This window comes from Haliotis cracherodii, unplaced genomic scaffold (genome assembly GCF_022045235.1).
Source record: "Haliotis cracherodii isolate W230 unplaced genomic scaffold, xgHalCrac1.p SCAF_17, whole genome shotgun sequence".
NCBI lineage: Eukaryota > Metazoa > Mollusca > Gastropoda > Lepetellida > Haliotidae > Haliotis > Haliotis cracherodii.
Window position 1 is genome coordinate 12,255,543 of NW_027266272.1, and position 20,201 is coordinate 12,275,743.

Below are 20,201 nucleotides of genomic sequence, written 5' to 3' on the forward strand. Positions count from 1 at the left end.
GGTGACGAATACGAAGAAACAATTTCCTTGTGAACAATATGTAACGTGATGAACGCTTGTTATTAATAAGGCACACAGTTGAATAAGGGATCACTTTCACTAATGAGGATTGGACGCGCTCCCCTGAGAGCTGCCTGTTATACGCATTACGTATATAGCTGTGTCACACGAGAGTTATTGTAACACTATCAAGAATAACTCCTATCGTGTTTACATCCGATGGGAGGATGTATTTCATATAGATGAAACAGATTGTTCAGTCCTATGAATAAGTTAATTACAGTAATTGGGGAAAGTTGATTTGCTGGTATCGAATTTCCCGGTCCAGGTGGATTTACCTCCCTTTGGGGTCATGCCAGAAACGGACGTGAGATGGCGTGTTAAGGTTGTAATGATTAAACCCTAACAGAATGTCAACTGATTTTTCAACATATAGCACGTAATGTTCTTACATGTAATGTTCTAACTCCGGGTTAGTACAGGTCTTCAGCAACCCATGCTTGCCGTAAAGGGCGACTATGCTTGTCGCTAGATGCGACTAACGGGATCGGGGGGTCAGGCTCGCTGACGTGGTAAATGCTAATGATGTCAATCACTGTATTGTCTGGTCCAGACTCGATCATGTCCAGACCTCCGTCATACAGATGGAATATTGCATGAGTGCGACATGAGTCGACTTTAAACAACAAACAAACAAACAACATTGCAATACAGTAGTACAAGACGTAACGGTAACACCAATATCTCGTTGGTTTTGCGAATACGGAAATTCATTTAAATACAATAAAAAGGTGTTAACTGAACGTACAAACTTCCATGAGAACCTGGGTGGTATTGCTGGAGTTGGAAGACAACATTCTCTCAACAGACTGTACAAACTTTGAGTAACATGTTGATAGATTTCTAGACACTAGTTCTTAGAAGAGTGAGTGAGTATTGTTTTACGCCACTTTTAGCAATATTCCAGCAATATCACGGCGGGGGACACCAGAAATGGGCTTCACAAATTGTACCCATGTCGGGAATCGAACCCGGACCTTCAGCGTGACGAGCGTACACTTTAACAACTAGGCTACCCTACCTCCCCGTTCTTTAAGATGTAAGATAAGGTGAGGCGGAAAGGGGTTTAATGTCGCGTCCAAGATAAGTGTGTGTGTGTGTGTGTGTGTGTGTGTGTGTGTGTGTGCTTGTACTAGTCCGAACTGATGCCGATTTAACATGAATACCCAACTCAGACACACTGTCAGTATACAGACTCGGAGCCGACCAGTCCTTGTTTTAACACCTCAATGAGGGTAACAACAAGTACCATCTTTTAACGTCTTTTGGTATGACGCGGCCGGGGATCAAACTCAGACCTTCCGCTCTCTGGGCGAATGCTCTACCACAAGACCAGCGAGGCGGTCAGATGTGGGATGAAGATCGATCATGTCGAAGTATCGATTAGGTAGTGGTAATGGTTTCTCAATGTGGTGTAGTGAATAGAGCATCTGACCAGAGAACGGTAGGTTTGTGGTTCGATCCCCTTGCCACGTCATACCACAATACGTTCAAAGATGGTAATTGTTGTTACCCTGCCTTAAGGGGGCTAATCTGGGTACCCATGTCAAACAATGGTCTGCATAATTCCGAGCTAGTTACACCTCACTCCACCTCACTATCCCACATGTGCAGATGAAACTTTTACGTTTTAGAATTTTATTCCGAAAATACCGTTAATAAAGTTAATATAATTTTGGTCTCTTGAACTTGCTTTTCGGGATTCCACTGAAATTGTAGATCACTGTGGATATGACGAAGCATATCTGTGATGCTATTTCATTTCGGATTTATCGAAATAATTACAAAGGTCTCATAAAGTCCGTCACTGCTTCGGATGGTGACACGCATCACTTCATTTTTAGAAGGGGTCACGGGTGGCCCAGTCGTTTCACCGAAGTGGTAAACGTCCGAGACCTGCATCACTTAGGGCTTTCCTCCGACACGCCGCGATATAACTGTAATACTGTTAAAATCGGCGTTAAACCCAACTCACTCACTCACTCATTCTTAGAAATGATCTTTTTAAGTACTGCGAAGGAAACATCCTTGAAGCCTGGTTGGTATAAGTAACCCCTGTCTGTCTGACTTCACTCCATCGATGAACTTTATTCGTACGGGTAACGAAGACCGTTAACATCTTTGAAACTATTCAAAATTCAGCACCCTGAAAAGCACATACACTCATCTCGACTACCTGAAACTCTCCGAAATATTTCAAAGTCGTTACCGTCCGGTCATCAAAGCACTTAGTATAATCCCAAGGAATATTTCAACGTTAAGTGTCTTATATCAATGTTTTGGGAACTATTTGCCAAAAACACTGCCGGCGATTGCTCGCCCTTCATCTCCTGGCCACAATGACGTCTGCTTCTTTCTGCCACTTTGCAGCGCTCCGCGGAGTGATCTGAATGAGCAGCAGACGACACTTTCCCGCGGTGGAGGAAACTAACTCGTCTCAATGACCTCATTTCCATTGTCAAGTAACAGGCGCTTCAAATCCTATGACATATGTAAGTGGCGTTTATGATGAAGATGACAGCGCATGCGTCATAACAAAATCCAAATTACTACGCCAAAGGAAACAGTTCCTTCAAGGGTCTCCCAGCTGACGTTTTGAAATGGCATAGCAAAGAAGGGTGCTCAATAATGTCTTTCTCGATCTAAGACTTTTTTTTCAAATTTTCCAACATTCTGTTTGTAGGTGAAACGAATGTTCGACCGCCAATGCAACGCCATTCCATAACAGGGATTAAATTACTTCCAAATTCCACGCAACTGAGCTCAAAGAGGCTAACAAATACATATTGATGTAATGGGGGTTTCTCATGCTGGAAAGGTCTTAACAATACCCGGGGGTGACAACGGTTTAGTTTAGTCCAGTTAAAACTGGCAACAAGCCACAAATGGCATCCTTACCTATCTTACCGAGGCAAGAGAGTTAACTGACTACAAAAGTCCAGTTTTCACCCTTGCCGAACTAGGCTGGTATTACTGAGTTACATTTGGCTGGACTAACGAGTCTATGCATAGTCCAATCAAAATCGCGCACCGAAATCGAAATCCGGTTCGCAAACTGTCATGCATATTTCGGTCGATTGCCAGATTTGCAAAGCATGTTCAGCGCCAACTCGTTGTCAACATATCATTTTAACAATCTTTGTATGTTTTAAATCAAGGTGCTCACGTGATTTGATGCACTTCAAGATGTAAGACCCGTTTTATCACAATATAGATCTTGATTATCGATCAGATCGTCTTGACTTGGCGCCGCCGTTTTGTTTGAAGCAAATGCAGGTGATACGAGAGGTGTAATCTGATTGGTCCATAGGAGAGGCTTAGGAGGGACATAACTCTTAATAGCTTCTAGTGACACTATGATCGAGCCCAGGAATTCCAGCCTTATTCGGCAAGGGTCGAAACTGTTAACTCTCTTGCCTTGGGGAAATGTACCTACCGTGTGTGTCTGCTGACAGAGTTACCTTTTTTTGTCATGTGCACTACCGTGATGCAGATGTCAGACGTTTACCAGTTCGTTGAACGTTTACCAGTTCGTTGAAACCCACGTGGACGGGTATGGTGCTGACAAACCTAGAAACATAATCGGGGCGAACCGGGATTCGAACCCTCGATCATAGGTTTCAGATCATAGTCTGCACAGCGAATTGCTACGAATTGCAAACCAATGCCCCTTAAATTATGATAAGAAAGAGTTTGTTTTAATTGTAATGATATGACTGAAGATGAAAAACAGATTTAACTTCATTGGCAATAATACGATCACATACGACTCGTATTGTTTATGGGGCGGTCGGGTAGCCTAGTGGTCAAAGCGTTCGTTCGTCACGCCGAAGACCCGGGTTCGAATCCGGGCATGTGTACAATGTGTGAAGCCTATTTCTGGCGGCATAAAACAATACTCACTCACCCTTATCGTTTACGAGTTTCAACAGCTACATCCCCCAACTTTTAAAATATGTCAAACCAGGAGAATATGTGTGTTTATTCAAGTGGATTCATTTTACTGTCCATACTGGTTTTTGATATTACACCACAAAAAGGTTTATTTATGAAAAGTATTTTTGTTGCATATTTCATTTAGTCTGTTATCGCCTCTCATAACTTATGACTTGGCGGTGTACAATTTCAAATAAATACTACTATTTCATAAATATATTATATCATGAGTGAGGCGTATATAAAATATTTGTCTGTCTGTCTGGTATTGCTGTAATCCAAATAAGTAGGTGCTGTTTGTTTTGTTTTCTACTTTTAATATGACCCGTGAAGATTCCGGGGTAGAATAGGTCTTTAGAATAACTCATGCTTGTCGTAATAGGTGACTATGCTTGTCGTAAAAGGTGACTATGCTTGCCGTAAAAGGTGACTATGCTTGTCGTGAAAGGCGACTAACGGGATGGGTGGTCAGGCTCGCTGACTTGGTTGATACATGTCATCGATCCCAATTGTGTGGATCGATGCTCAATATATCAATCACTGGATTGTCTGGTCCAGACTCGATTATTTACAGACCGCCGTCATATAGCTGGAATATTGCTGAGTGCGGCGTTAAACAACAAACCAACCAACCAACTATTTTTAATCTAATATTATACATATGATGTTAGTCAGGCAACATATGGAAGTACACCAGGCAGATTGTGTGTGTGGCGGATGCAATCGGTAGGGCACAGCATGCTTTCCTTAATGCGAACACCTGGTGTCATCACTGATTTTCATTGATCCATCCATTTTATCATCAGCGCTATTTTGCCGTTTACGCCCAGTGGAATCTGGATATCGGATAATCGATACTGCTTATTATTTTTTATATGTGCATATTAATGACATTTATCAAATAATAAAATTGACGTAAGTTATGTATTAAGTATAACAGTTTCCCCTAAGTCAAAACATAGGTTATTAATGATTGAATGTGTTTTATCTAAAGCTGTGTAGCATGTGACAGCTTGTCAAACTGCTGCCACCTGTTGACAGCTGTGTAGGACGATAACCAGCAGGACGTCAGGGAATAACACGAGTACGGAACGCTTGGACAGTGACAAAGTTAGTCAAATCCTGCCGTGTCCTGCCCGTACATGTACGTCGCCATGTAGTTTTGTGGTTGAACAGGAAGGCGAACTGGATGATCTCTGATGCTTGCATTTCACCTCTTATGAAATCGTTATTTTCGAAACCTGAAACGATAGAAAAAAACACGTTTGAAAGCGGGATTTACGGTAAGCGTTTTGAAACCTGATTTGTTTCAGTAAACTACAGTTGTACAATACCACGCTGTTGGGCGAACACGACTAGAGTTTGTAGACAGTTTCTCTTCACGGAGTCATAGAGAAGCTAGGTTCAGAAGAATTGGTTGTACGCATTTAACATGTCAGTGTTTACAAACATGTAACGTAGACTTGACAGATATCCAATGCAATTCCTTATTTTGACTCGTATCATATGTTCACGTGTTTTTTCAGCTGAACAATTGCCTTGCCTTTGCATGTGTTTGTGACCGGTGGGACAAGACACGCTCGCCTATTTGCGAATACCTGGTATCGTCACTATTTGATAGTGATTCATATACACAGGCAATCGACTCTGCTATTGGCAGAGATTTCTTGTGATTTTGGAAAAGGTTTTGTCGCTGTATTTATTTGTATAAAGTTGTAATATGTCAACATGGTACAGTATCACTGGGTCCGGGGATAGTGAGTGAGTGAGTTGGGTTCAACGCCGGTTTGACGGTATTACAGTTATATTACGGCGTATTACGGAATATTTCCTGGCTAAGGAGGTTGTGACTGCTCTATTGTTGACAATAACAACCTTCGTCAATTATTCAAATATGGAGCAAAATAGCGCCTGCTACCACTTGTCGAAGAATATGCCAAAAATGGGCCAAAAAGGAAGAGGAACCTATTGAATGTCTTTCACAGTGGGTTTAAGTCAGTGCGTGATGTTGTCATTGGTAGAATGTACAGACTGAATATAGAGGAAACAGAGGTGAGGTGAGGTGAGGTGAGGTGAGGTGAGGTGAGGTGAAATGGTGTTTAACGTCGCGTCCAAGATTCTTGCACCTATATAGCGACTGCATGTACGTGTGTGTGTTTGTGTGGCTGCTTGTACTAGTCCGGACTGATGCCGATTTAGAGATGCCGATTTATAGTGCTAACTCACTGAGATACCATGCCGCAGTTTAACATGAATACCCCACTCAGACACAGAATACTGACTCCGAGCCGACCAGTCCTTGTTTTAGCCCCTTAATGCCGATCGCCACGTCTTTTGGTATGACGCGTCTGGGGATCGAACCCCGGACCTTCCGCTGTCCGGGCGGACGCTCTACCACTAGACCATGGAGGCGGTCTCGAGGAAACAGAATTGGAATTGGAAAAGACCCATTCTGTCCCAGCCATCTGTCATCAAAAGTCAGGATGCCCTATGAAAAGTTTGTATTTGTTCCCACTTACAAGGCCTCAAATAGCATAACCATTATATGTAAGCATCAATGAGAGATATAGTGTTGGGTCCAGCAAATTTACCACCAAATCTCTGCATCAAAGATTAACCATAATCCTGAATATAATCCAGGAAGTACTTTCTTCATATTCACATAAAGTATTTAGGCCATGGAATTAATACCATGTGGATTCTCATAAAACTCAAAGGATTCACTTGATCTTTTACCTTCCCAGAAAGATGAGAAACAGTTGGCTTGCCTTTGTATGTGTTTGTGACCGGTCCCCTCTGTGGGGCATGAAACGCTCACTCTTTCGCGAACCCCTGGTATCATCACTATGATATATGTATGGCAGGGCAGCTTTCCCTTCGGAGTATAGGACTCGTTTGATTTCAATGAGCCATGACCGGCCTCATTTCGTTAATAGGAGTGGGTGAGTATGGTCTAACGCCGCTTTTCTAAAGCAATATTCCCGCAATATCACGGCGGGGTACACCAGAAATGGGCTTCGCACATTGTACTCGTGTCGGGAATCGAACCCGGGTCTTCGGCGTGACGAGCGAACGCTTTAACAAATAGGCTACCCGACCGCCCCTGTTGAGTTCATGTTATCATAATCATGACATGAAATAATAACCCTCTCTCTGTACAGTTCCGTGGCCATAGCACGCTTCATTGGGTAAGGGTTCAGATGCCAATTTAGTACCATTGGCGTGCCGGCACCAAAGTTTCAAAACATTGCTGAACGTCTGTGACCCGTCTCCCTTTGGACTTTCCCCCTAAAGTAAGTCTACACGTGTTTATGTCACTTAAATACTGTTCAATGCAGCGTCAGGGGCACGGGTGGCCCAGTCGTCTAAGGCGCCGCGATTCGCTGTGCAGAGTTGCGTCCCCTGGACACGCCAGAAACCTATGGTTGTGGGTTTGAATCCCGGTTCATCCCGATTATGTTTCTAGGTTTGTCAGCACCGTACCCGTGCTCGTGGGTTTCACCGAAGTGGTAAACGTCAAAGACCTGCAACACTTCGGGCTTTCCTCCCACATAAAGCTGACACGCCGTGATATAACTGGAATAATGTTAAAAGCGGCGTTAAACCCAACTCACTCACTCACTCACTCAAAGCAGCGTCCAACCCTCACTCACGCACTCTACCACCCACTCGCTCACATGAGATGTAATTGTAACGAGATTTATTGCAGCCTTTTGTCTCCTTTCAGGAAATGAAGAAAATGATTTTCTTTGTCGTCTGTGTGACGTCGCTGCTAGTATATTTCTTCTGTCTTGCACAAATGAATAACGTTGTTTCTGCTCTACACGTCTTCACTCGTTTTGGAACGAAGTCTGACAAGAATCAGACTCGTCAGGCTTCACCAAGTGTCACTCGAACAATTCAGCAAGTGGAGACAACTCCTCGTCCAAACCGGTATGGCGTCATACCGGATGTAGCACCACCAATGGACGTCTTGTTTGACAAATACATCATTTACGATTGTAATTCTCTTTGTGGCGGTCTGGCTGACAGACAGAAAGGTATAATTTCATCTTATTTAGTCTCACAGATGTTGAAACGAAACTTTGGATTATCCATGAAAAGACCTTGTGAATTTTCAAATTTTGTCATTCCAAATCTGGTTGAATGGCGTGTTGAAAAGGCAAAGCTTAAAGGTCGGAGTCACGAAACTAAGAGAAGCATTGATAGTGGATGGCTTGGACAAGAAATGAAACACAAGAGTCTGGAAACGATGTATGACAAGGATGTGACTTTCTACATTGGAAATATAGATTATGGTCCTAGCCTCATGCAGAACCCCCTCTTTTCTACCGTGAAATGGGCACAGAACACAAGTCACCATGATATATACAGAATCGCATTTTCTCAGCTCTTCCGGTTTGCGCCCAATACACAGACAAAGTTGGATTCCTTTAACGCTAAAGCAGAACGAGCATCTAAAACTTTAATTTGCGCACATCTACGTATGGGGAAATCAAATACCATACCCTTGGATACAGCTAGAAAGTCTGGACCTGATCTGGATTCACTAGTTCTGTTTTTACAGAAACAGATACACTTTGCTCATTCGTGTAGATTGTTCGTAGCAACAGACTCGGACGAGGCCAGAGTTGTGTTAAAACGAGAGTTTCCTGAACATTTCCTGGAGTTTGAAGGTCAAATAGTTCATATCGACCGCCCTAACGGAGGTGCTGTTTGTTCTGGCATGGAGAAAGCTATTTTAGATGAATATATTCTCTCAACGTGTGACACTCTGATAATGTCGAGAAGTGGTTTTAGCCGAATGGCTGCCGTCGTGAGGGGCTCTGATGAGGGATTGTTTTGTGCAGCCAAGAAGAACATAACACGAAGCAAACGATTAAACCCAACATAAATGCTTGAAATAATTACACAAAATGTTGTTGAATGATTTCAAACATTATTGCTTCCTGAAACAGCTTCTTGACTATGTAACACTGAACGTACCTGAAACACAACTTGACAGTATCCTTTCTGAAGCAAGTGATGTCCGGGTGTCATACACCTTGATATAGAAATGTATGGCTTATGTGTTGATAATAATATCAACATTCACACACTAACATACGTTGAACCCCGTGGAAATTCCGGTTTCGCTTAAATCTTTGCCGAGAAGCTTTGCGATAAAGGTTACACCATTCAAGGCTCAGTAAAGCTTTCAAAAAGTTTTATGAGCGAGTGAGTGAGTGAGTTGGGTTTAACGCCGCTTTTAACAGTATTACAGTTATATCGCGGCGTGTCAGCTTAATTTGGGAGAAAAGCCCGAAGTGATGCAGGTCTCAGGCGTTTACCACTTCGGTGAAACCCACGAGCACGGGTATGGTGCTGACAAACCTAGAAACATAATCTGGGCGAACCGGGATTCAAACCCACACTCAAAGGTTTCTGGCGTGCCCAAGGGACGCAACTCTGCACAGCGAATCGCGGCGCCTTAGACGACTGGGCCACCAGGGATTCGAACTCTACACAGCGAATGGCGGCGCCTTACACGATTGGACCATGAAATGGGTCTCTTGAAGCGCAGGGATGAGTTTGGTCTGTGTGTGTGCGTGCGTGTTTGTGCGTGGCACAATTTGTGAAGTTCAGTTCCGGTGTCCCCCGTCGCGTTGAAACCGAGGCTCCGTGGATGGAATAGATCTCAGGCAAACACGACTGGGCGTAGGAGGCAACGTGATATCTGGGGAACTTAGATGATGCATGTCATCGTTGCTCGTGATGCCAATCACTGCACTGTCTGGTCTAAACTCGAATAATTACAGTGTGGACATATATCAGGAATACTGCAGGAGTGCAGCGTTAAACATCAAACAAGGATATTGCTATGAAATTGTTAAAATGGCCCACCCTTCCTTTCAGTCACTCGACCACACTCACTCACTCTGTCATGTAATTTAGCTTCGAATGCAATACTCTCAATAATGTTACACATGATTTCTGATAGTGGTGTTATTCTAAAACAAAACCATTTGATTACAAACACATAACATGATCTCATACTGTATCGTTGTCTCGTTCGTCCATCTGTTGTGCTGTTTATATATTTAAAGTTAATCAACCAGCCACTTCATATATGATTATTTCATTTATTCGAAACGCTCGGCTTTAAGATTCCCGATCGCAAGGCAAATTCCAGTTCTGAATACGCCACCTTGGTGATGCATTTTTAGCGTAATAGACATAGTTTAAAATAGATTCGCTCTGACATAACTGATAATACATAACGTCATTGCGCCTGTCGACGCTGTGTATGTTGCCTAGCAACAATTTATATACGTAAAAGAAGAGACATGGTAGACCGTCTTATATCTCACTGACGTCCAATATGAGTGACGGCTTGACATAATGGACTGAAAAGGTCAAATATGCCATTTATTCAATATTGAACTTCCAAATGACGTTCCAAATAATATTTCCATTAAAACGTGATTATCTAAGTAACCATGGCAACAACGAAATAACCATGCTGTGGTTTGGAAGGTTTAGAACCTCACGTTGTTATCAGAATTCCTGGAATGAACACGCGAAATCGCAATGTGCGTGCTGAGAATTCATTTGTTGTGAGAAGAACTACTTTTGTGATCATGAATTTGACTGATGATACAGGTTTCCGATCAATGGGAACACTATCCATAACACCACACAGTATTCCGAGTCCTCCCCGTCCCTAAGCGCACCCTCCCCCATACGAAATGGGGTACCAGAAAGGGTGCGGTATGTAATACCCGTCATATCAAAACACACTTACACCGATTTGCAGAAAGCGGCGGTTCATTGAGAGCTTGTTAACTTCTTTAACATCCGTGAAGGACTGACTGATCTGTCTGCTTTCAAGGTAATTACTATCCATTTTTGGCATCAGAGCACGCGACCACAGCGTTTGCTTCAATGTATTTTTACACAACAAACATTACTGTTTTCTTTACAATATAATACCAACAGAAAAAGCTAAATCGGAATTTCAACGATTTTGGTTTTGCGTTGTTAACTTTAACGATATTTGCATAATGTCTGTTTTGAAATGAAAGTTGGCGTCTTGTGGCTTATTCATTGTAACAAAACCCTTGTGAAATGATGTGGGTATGGAGGCATTGACACAAAAAACGGAATAAGATGTTACACTATTCCGTTTTTTAATCGTTTCCACTTAAGTTGTGTGTTAAATCAGTTAGCAGAACTTCTGCAAGACATGTAACTGAGGTTTGAAATATATCAACTATACGAATTATTATAAGTAGCGTCTCAAGAGTACCTTACACTCACATACTTCACTGGACTATAAATTCATATTTTATTTCTGAGTCAGTTGATGTTTGCTGGGATTTGGCTACAGCTGTAAAACCAGATATTTCCTATATAAAAAAATGAGCTTATTATTTGTTATTTATTTTTTGTGGTAGACAATTTCGTTACCTTTCATCAGACTAAAGCATAAATATTGTTTTCAAGCATTAACCGGGACAATTGGTTCTTTGATAAAACCCCCAGTCCCATTCTCTAATCTGTTTATTCAGTACATGAGTGGGCCAGCGGCCCATAGTACAATTCGGTTCACCAGACATGTATAAAAATACAACTGTGTACACCTAAAAACACAACAGCAAGGCATTCATAGATAAAGAATATTACTTCTGCAAAAATGAATTCCTTAACTTAAAAGCGTGGTAAATATAACAAGCCAGACTTCTAATTGTTGACTGATGCAGAGACGACATAAGTATGTAAAATTGTTCTATTGATGGATTTACATAATATTTTTGAGGAATATATGTCACTCGGAGAGCATAATATTTTTCACAAACCAATACAAAATGGTATTCAGACTCAACATAGCCTGTTTTACAAACCATACATAACCTTCGCTGTCTTGGGATACCAAAATATCTCCCGGTTTCTATGTGGAGCGAGTGGGAGCTAGCTCTAAAACGTGCCAGTGCAACGCGAAACTTATTGATTGTAATAGCCGATAAATAAAATTCCCTGCTAAACCTAAATTTATAACAAAGATATGATGAATACTTGGGGCTATTGGTCAAAGCAAAATGCCAATCTTGTTCATAAGAGCATTTTAATCTTTGTATGAACTCATCAATAAATGGAATAGAAATAACAAGATGCTGATTTTCCCATACGTAGCCAAAGCCATAGGCGTACAAAAGTAATTTAACTCTAGAGGCCCAATTAGTCTTACCTGCTATGGCCTGCTGCACAAGCATATTGTAACTTTTTCGTGGATAACGCGAATCGGGCATCTTTAAAATCTTACACCAATAATTCAAGCATCTTTTGAAAGCATAGATATACAAAGGGTATCTCCCACACTCTCCACGCACAACATGATTGGAAGTTGCTGACTTAACTCCTGAAATACGTTTACAAGCAAGTGTATGAACAACTTCAATCTCCTCGCAAAACGATAAAGATAAACCCCAAACTTCTGCACCGTAAAGAAGTACTGGCACAACTTTAGCATCAAAAATTTTAAAGAAAATATTCATAGGAGTAGGTTTAATTAGCTGTAGGGACTTCAAAAGCTTAAACAAAACCTTTTTAGCTTGATTAACAACATTAGATATATGTGCACTCCAAGATAGATTTCGAAAAAATAATACACCAAGGTATTTATATGTAGTTACACATTCCAACAATTTTCCATCGTAAACCCATTTTTCATATTTTGAAAGAACACTCCCATTTTTAAAAACTACTACTTTAGTTTTATCAATATTGACTGTTAATGAATAATCTTTACAATAACATTCTAACACATTGATTCTTTTCTGGAGACCATAAACAGTATCTGCTATGAGAATGACATCATCTGCGAAAAGTAATAAAAACAATTGAACTACATCTGGATGAAATTGGATACCATGTGCGCAACTGGATTCAATATCTATGGCAAGATCATTTATGAACAAGGCAAACAAAATGGGACTAAGGACACATCCTTGACGAACTCCCTTACTGCAGCTAAACATATCAGAAAATGAGTTATTGTATTTGACCAATGCCAAAACTTGTTTATAAATTGACTGTATACAACAGAACATTTTCGGAGAAATACCATTTTTGTATAGTACCATACGCAATTTGGATCTATCTATGGAATCAAAGGCTTTGGCAAAATCAACAAACAAGGCATAAATCACACCTCGTTACTTAGCCAAATATTTCTCTATTACTGAATATAAAACAAAAATATTATCAGTTGTGGAATATCCACTCCTAAAACCAGCCTGAGACTCTACTAGTCTATCATAGGATTCCGACCAAAACTGAAGTCTTCTGTTTAAAATAAAAATATAAAGTTTACTGAATACACTTAAGATAGTGATACCCCTATAATTAGTGGGAGAATTGGCATCGCCTTTCTTATATATAGGAACAATGTGGCCAACAGCCCAAGATGAGGGAAAATATGCAGAATCAAATATAGCCCATATATATTCTCACTCATCGTCTTGCATTACCTCAGCAGCAACGATGACGTTGCATAGATTGAGCATGAACATTGACGGTCTCAACTAGATTGTCTCCTCTAATAGAAAGAATGATTATTTTTAAAATAAGATACACGACATTACTGTAAGTATAATAGCAGAAAGCATCCCGGCACAATCGTCATCTTGTCATCATTTGGCTGGAGCTCCTTCTTCATCACCCACGTTCCCCAGCAGCTGTGACCGCCTCCGGGGTCTAGCGGTACAGCGTCCGCCCGGAGAGGGGAAGGTCCGGGGTTCGATCCCAGGCCGCGTCATACCAAAGTACGTCAAAAGATGGTATTTTGTTACCCTAGCGCTCATTGAATTGTTGAACTAAGTTCAAAATGAGTTAAATTAAGTGGCATGAAACTTCTAAGAACATCTTTATGTATTTGCGACACTAAAACACGAGTTTTGAGCAATGGAAAATATTCTCGCCCATGGGCCAAATCTTTCCTCGCCCATGGGCCAATCCTTTTCTCGCCCTTGGTAAAAACATTTCAATAACGCTATAAAATAGTTGAATTGAGTTAAAATTAGTTAAATTATGTGACATGAAACTTCTAAGAACACCTTTATGTATTTGCGACACTAAAACACGAGTTTTGAGTATTCTCGCCCATGGGCCTGCCCATAGTGACATTATGTAAATATTGAGGGTTTGAAAAATGTTTTTTTTATTTTCTTTCTTAAGTATGGTGCCATGAAAACAGCATGTTTAATTTCGTAAATACCTTTGACCGAGACTGGGCACCGTAGAGTTTCTGGACTATTGGGTTTCCAGAATTAAAATGGGACGTGTTAATTACATGTACATTGACGTCATTGTGCCTCTGGTTTCGTTTTTGAATAAGCTGTGTTTTATGATGTTAGAAGTTTAATGGGTTCCTCCGAACTTATTAGGCACCTTTCACGCTTGACCACTTGACCACTTGACCACTTGGCAGAGGGGAAGAATGGTGTTGAAAGGTACTACTGGAGACTAGTAATGCCGATCCCTGATAAATGGCGAGCTGCTGGAGTTGGTGAGGTGAAATGGGGTTTAACGTCGTTTCCAAGATTATTGCACTTATATAGCAACGTCTACGCACGCGCGCGTGTGTGTGGCTGCTTGTATAAGTCAGGACTGAGGCCGATTAATAGTGCTAGGCCACTGAGATACCATGCCGCAGTATAACACGAAAACTCAACTCAGACACAGTATACTGACTCCGAGCCGCCCAGTCCTTGTTTTAGCCCCTTAATGCCGAGCGCCAGACAGGGTAACAAAATACCATCTTTTGACGTACTTTGGTATGACGGGGCCGGGGATCGAACCCCGAACCTTCCCCTCTCCGGGCGGACGCTGTACCGCTAGACCCCGGAGGCGGTCACAGCTGCTGGGGAACGTGGGGGATGAAGAAGGAGCTCCAGCCAAATGATGACAAGATGACGATTGTGCCGGGATGCTTTCTGCTATATTACTTACAGTAATGTCGTGTATCTGCTTTTAAAAATAATCATTCTTTCTATTAGAGGAGACAATCTTGTTGAGACCTCCAATGTTCATGTTAAATCTATGCAACGTCATCGTTGCTGCTGAGGTAATGCAAGACGATGAGTCAGAATGGGACTGGGGTTTTTATCGAAAGAACCAATTGTCCCGGTTAATGCTTGAAAACAATATTTATGCTTTAGTCTGATGAAAGGTAACGAAAGTGTCTACCACAAAAAATAAATAACAAATAATAAGCTCAATTTTAAATATAGGAAATATCTGGTTTTGCATCTGTAGCCAAATCCAAGCAAACATCAACTGACTCAGAAATTTAATATGAATTTATAGTCCAGTGAAGTATGTGAGTGTATAGTACTCTTGAGCCGCTACTTAGAATATTTTGTATAGTTCATATATTTCAAACCTCAGTTACATGTCTTGCAGAAGTTCTGCTAACTGATTTAACACACAACTTAAGTGCAAACGATTAAAAAACAGAATAGTGTAACATCTTATTCCGTTTTTTGTGTCAATGCCTCCATACCCACATCATTTCACAAGGGTTTTGTTACAATGAATAAGCCACAAGACGCCAACTTTCATTTCAAAACAGACATTATGCAAATATCGTTAAAGTTAACAACGCAAAACCAAAAATCGTTGAAATTCCGATTTAGCTTTTTCTGTTGGTATTATATTGTAAAGAAAACAGTAATGTTTGTTGTGTAAAAATACATTGAAGCAAACGCTGTGGTCGCGTGCTCTGATGCCATAAATGGAAAGTAATTACCTTGAAAGCAGACAGATCAGTCAGTCCTTCACGGATGTTAAAGAAGTTAACAAGCTCTCAATGAACCGCCGCTTTCTGCAAATCGGTGTAAGTGTGTTTTGATATGACGGGTATTACATACCGCACCCTTTCTGGTACCCCATTTCGTATGGGGGAGGGTGCGCTTAGGGACGGGGAGGACTCGGAATACTGTGTGGTGTTATGGATAGTGTTCCCATTGATCGGAAACCTGTATCATCAGTCAAATTCATGATCACAAAAGTAGTTCTTCTCACAACAAATGAATTCTCAGCACGCATATTGCGATTTCGCGTGTTCATTCCAGGAATTCTGATAACAACGTGAGGTTCTAAACCTTCCAAACCACAGCATAGTTATTTCGTTGTTGCCATGGTTACTTAGATAATCACGTTTTAATGGAAATATTATTTGGAACGTCATTTGGAAGTTCAATATTGAATAAATGGCATATTTGACCTTTTCAGTCCATTATGTCAAGCCGTCACTCATATTGGACGTCAGTGAGATATAAGACGGTCTACCATGTCTCTTCTTTTACGTGTATAAATTGTTGCTAGGCAACATACACAGCATCGACAGGCGCAATGACGTTATGTATTATCAGTTATGTCAGAGCGAATTTGTTAACCTATGTCTGTTACGCTAAAAATGCATCACCAAGGTGGCGTATTCAGAACTGGAATTTGCCTGGCGATCGGGAATCTTAAAGCCGAGCGTTTCGAATAAATGAAATAATCATATATGAAGTGGCTGGTTGATTAACTTTAAATATATAAACAGCACAACAGATGGACGAACGAGACAACGATACAGTATGAGATCATGTTATGTGTTTGTAATCAAATGGTTTTGTTTTAGAATAACACCACTATCAGAAATCATGTGTAACATTATTGAGAGTATTGCATTCGAAGCTAAATTACATGACAGAGTGAGTGAGTGTGGTCGAGTGACTGAAAGGAAGGGTGGGCCATTTTAACAATTTCATAGCAATATCCTTGTTTGATGTTTAACGCTGCACTCCTGCAGTATTCCTGATATATGGCCGCTCTGTAATTATTCGAGTTTAGACCAGACAGTGCAGTGATTGGCATCACGAGCAACGATTTACTTAATTGGGATACGATGACATGCATCATGTAAGTCCCCCAGACATTACGTTGCCACCTACGCCAAGGCGTGTTTGCCTGAAATCTATTCCATCCACGGAGCCTCGGTATCAACGCGACGGGGGACACCGGAACTGAATTTCACAAATTGTGCCACGCACAAACACGCACGCATACACACAGACCAAACTCATCCCTGCGCTTCAAGAGACCCACGTCATGGTCCAATCGTGTAAGGCGCCGCTATTCGCTGTGTAGAGTTCTAATCCCGATTCGAATTACATTTCTGGGTTTGTCAGCATCATACTTTCCGTCGTGGGTTTCATCGAACTGGTAACCGTCAAAGATATGCACAACTTCGGACTTTCCTCCCACATCAAACCGACTCACCGACACGCCGTTATACAACTGAACGACTGTTCAAAGATGCGGAGGACCTTTTCATTTAATGGACCCGCATCCCGTTAAGGAAGTCACCGAGTGAACTTTGTTTACAGTGTAGGCATGTTGGTATTTGCAAGTATGTAAATATATAGCTCACAAATTAGCAACATATTAGCAAGTATGCGAATATATATAGCTCACAAATTAGCAATATATTAGCAAGTATGCAAATATATAGCTCACAAATTAGCAATATTCATACAAAGGTTCCGTGACGCCAGTGCGTTACTTGCTTGATGGAGGGATACTGTGAAGTGAGGTTACAAACAAGATTTCATGTTTTTCGTTAAATGTTACACGCTGAAAACTTTGAGCAAATGTATATGACAACGGCCAATCACTAATCGAGCCTTCATCTGACATTTCCTCGCCTCGTACGACAAGCACGTACATGTACGTTGATAAGGTGAGGTGGCTACAAGGGTGCGTACCAACACGTCCTTACCATACTGAACATGCATTCACACGAACATATGCATGTTACAGGTGATTGGGTGTAATAAGAGTGAAATTATAACAACCATATGATTCTTTCCATTGGTCATATATTTTCAACAAAGTTACACGATAACTGAACGCGATTTTATTGATTGACAAAATGCACCGTTATATTTCCCAAAAGCTGTATCATCGATAGTATTAAAAGCGACAAAACCCTTTCCTTATTCATAAGAAATCCCTGCCGAAAGCAGAGTCGATAGTAAGATTCCGACTGTATCATGAGCATTGTGTTTATGAACCACAGTCACATAGTGATGATACAAGACGTTTGCGAAAAGGTGAGCGTTTCCTGTCCCACCGGTGGCACCCGTCACAAACACATGCAAAGGCAAGTCAATTGTTCACCAAAAAGTAACACGGGAACATATGGTACAAGTCAAAATAGGGAATTACATCGGACATTCTTCCTTTGAATCATGATATTTGAAAGAACTACATTTATGTATTTGCGAAACAAAAACATGAGTTTTGAGCAAAGGAAAATATTCTCGCCCATGGGCCTACCCATGGACCACTCTTCGCCCAAACGCAGGCCCATGGGCGACATAGTGTAAATATTGAGTTTTTGAACATTTTTTTTTCCGTTTTTTTCTTCCCATGTTAGTATGTTCCCATGAAAACAGCATTGTTTAATTTTGTAAATACCTTTGACCGAGACTGGGCAAAGACCGTTGAGTTTCTAGACTATTGGGTTTCCATAATTAAAATGGCACGTGTTATTATAATAAATATAGCAATTAGTAAAACTTGGTCATTTTGTGGGTCTCCGCCAGAGATGATTTTCAGTTTTCTTTTACACCTTTGATTGATACGGATTACGTACATGTACATGTAGTCAATTTCTCTAATGTATCTGCTAGTTAGAAATTTCGAATGTCATGTTATAGCACCGTTCCTAAAATAAGAGTTTTGTATTTTATTACATACATGTATTGCTAATTGTAGAAGATACTTACATCACTGTATCTCAGAACTCAAAACTGATCACATTCAAACATGTAATTAGTACACAGTGAAATGTTACATATAATTTCCTGCATATTCCTCATTGAACAAATAATGTCCACTGTAAAAGGGTATTAGTGCAGACAGCCATGGTAAATGGAGAGACAATAATAAGGTGATTAATTATAGTCAGTTGCAGAATATGCGGTGTAAGTGTAGTAACTTATACATGCACACATTACACATGTACAGATGAATTACACGATATGATACAGTGAAAGAACAAATTAAGATACTGTTTCTATTAAAAATGATTATATGATTATGGATTTAATTAGCATGTTTAATGGTTACAGTCTACATATATCTTCTAACACGTTTTACAGGACAACAAGGTTGAGATACAACATCGGCATACTCAACTGGAGTTTTTTTCTGCCGGTTGTAAGTTCATTGTTTGACTAAGCACACTTGTATTTTCTTCTCTTCGTTGGCAGCCTGCCACCGGCCTGAATTTAGAGAAAGGTGTCAGCATGGGACTGTTATTTTCTTCTTAATGATGTCTACAAGCTTACAAACTTGTAGATGTTGGGGTGGTTAGGACCAAACCTTTTCACAGCTTAGAGTGCCACTCTTCCCAGTGTTAGTGGTCCTGGAACCCATAGTGTCAAACAGGTTCTGCACAATACGTCCATCAGATTCTACTGTCCAGCAACATTGTCACTTAATTTCAGAACTCTGGCATGATCAAGGATTACGAAGGTGAACGAGTGGAAAGGCGGACGCACGTTCACATTTTTGGGCATTTCAGACACTAATTGAACAGAGTTCACATGCACATGTCCACTTTAGTCAGACAGACTATAACCAAAAAATGCAATGAGCTGTAGCTCTTTTTTTTATAACAACAACAACCAGGGTGAGGGCACAGTAAGGTTAAACCGTGTCCACCTGAGCTTGTCTGGTAATAATACGTGTTTCAAAGCACAAAAATGTTAAACAAACACACGTTTGTGTTTACTGTTATGCTTGCCCATGTAGCCATCGTATACAGGTAAAAAATATAAATGTTGTGTACAGTCATTAGTGGACCTGAATACAATATTGAAATAAGGAACGTTTTCATGAGGCGAGACATTTCAAAACAGTTTACAATTATAAGGTGTAGAAGATCTTCTTTGGTTGACAACAAAATACAGTTTTTACACGTGCACGTACCTTAGCTACGTCATAAACTATATATATATATATATATATGTATATATCAACATCCCAGAAATGCAATTGCCGTAGTTAAAATTATAAATCTACTCAACAGACTTCAAATGGATCACAGAGCAATGCTTGATTTCAGGACCAGAACTTAGGCAATCTAGACTTGTCAAATCATTCTTCAC

General features: G+C 40.7%; 2 protein-coding genes across 2 annotated transcripts; one reads left to right on the forward strand and one right to left on the reverse strand.

Moving 5' to 3' along the window:
- The first annotated feature begins 7,726 nt into the window (after positions 1-7,726).
- On the forward strand, positions 7,727-8,890 carry LOC139464390 (uncharacterized). Its single transcript, XM_071245918.1, has one exon. It carries the CDS (start codon positions 7,727-7,729, stop codon positions 8,888-8,890), a length of 1,164 nt encoding a protein of 387 aa, XP_071102019.1.
- Positions 8,891-11,657: 2,767 nt separating this feature from the next.
- On the reverse strand, positions 11,658-13,179 carry LOC139464392 (uncharacterized). The gene has a single exon (XM_071245919.1). It carries the CDS (start codon positions 13,116-13,118, stop codon positions 11,658-11,660), a length of 1,461 nt encoding a protein of 486 aa, XP_071102020.1. The 5' UTR covers positions 13,119-13,179.
- Between the last annotated feature and the right edge of the window lie 7,022 nt (positions 13,180-20,201).

Coding starts and splice junctions, on each gene's coding strand:
- LOC139464390 (XM_071245918.1), top strand. CDS start 7,727: ATGAAGAAAATGATTTTCTTTGTCGTCTGTGTGACGTCGCTGCTAGTA.
- LOC139464392 (XM_071245919.1), bottom strand. CDS start 13,118: ATGGTACTATACAAAAATGGTATTTCTCCGAAAATGTTCTGTTGTATA.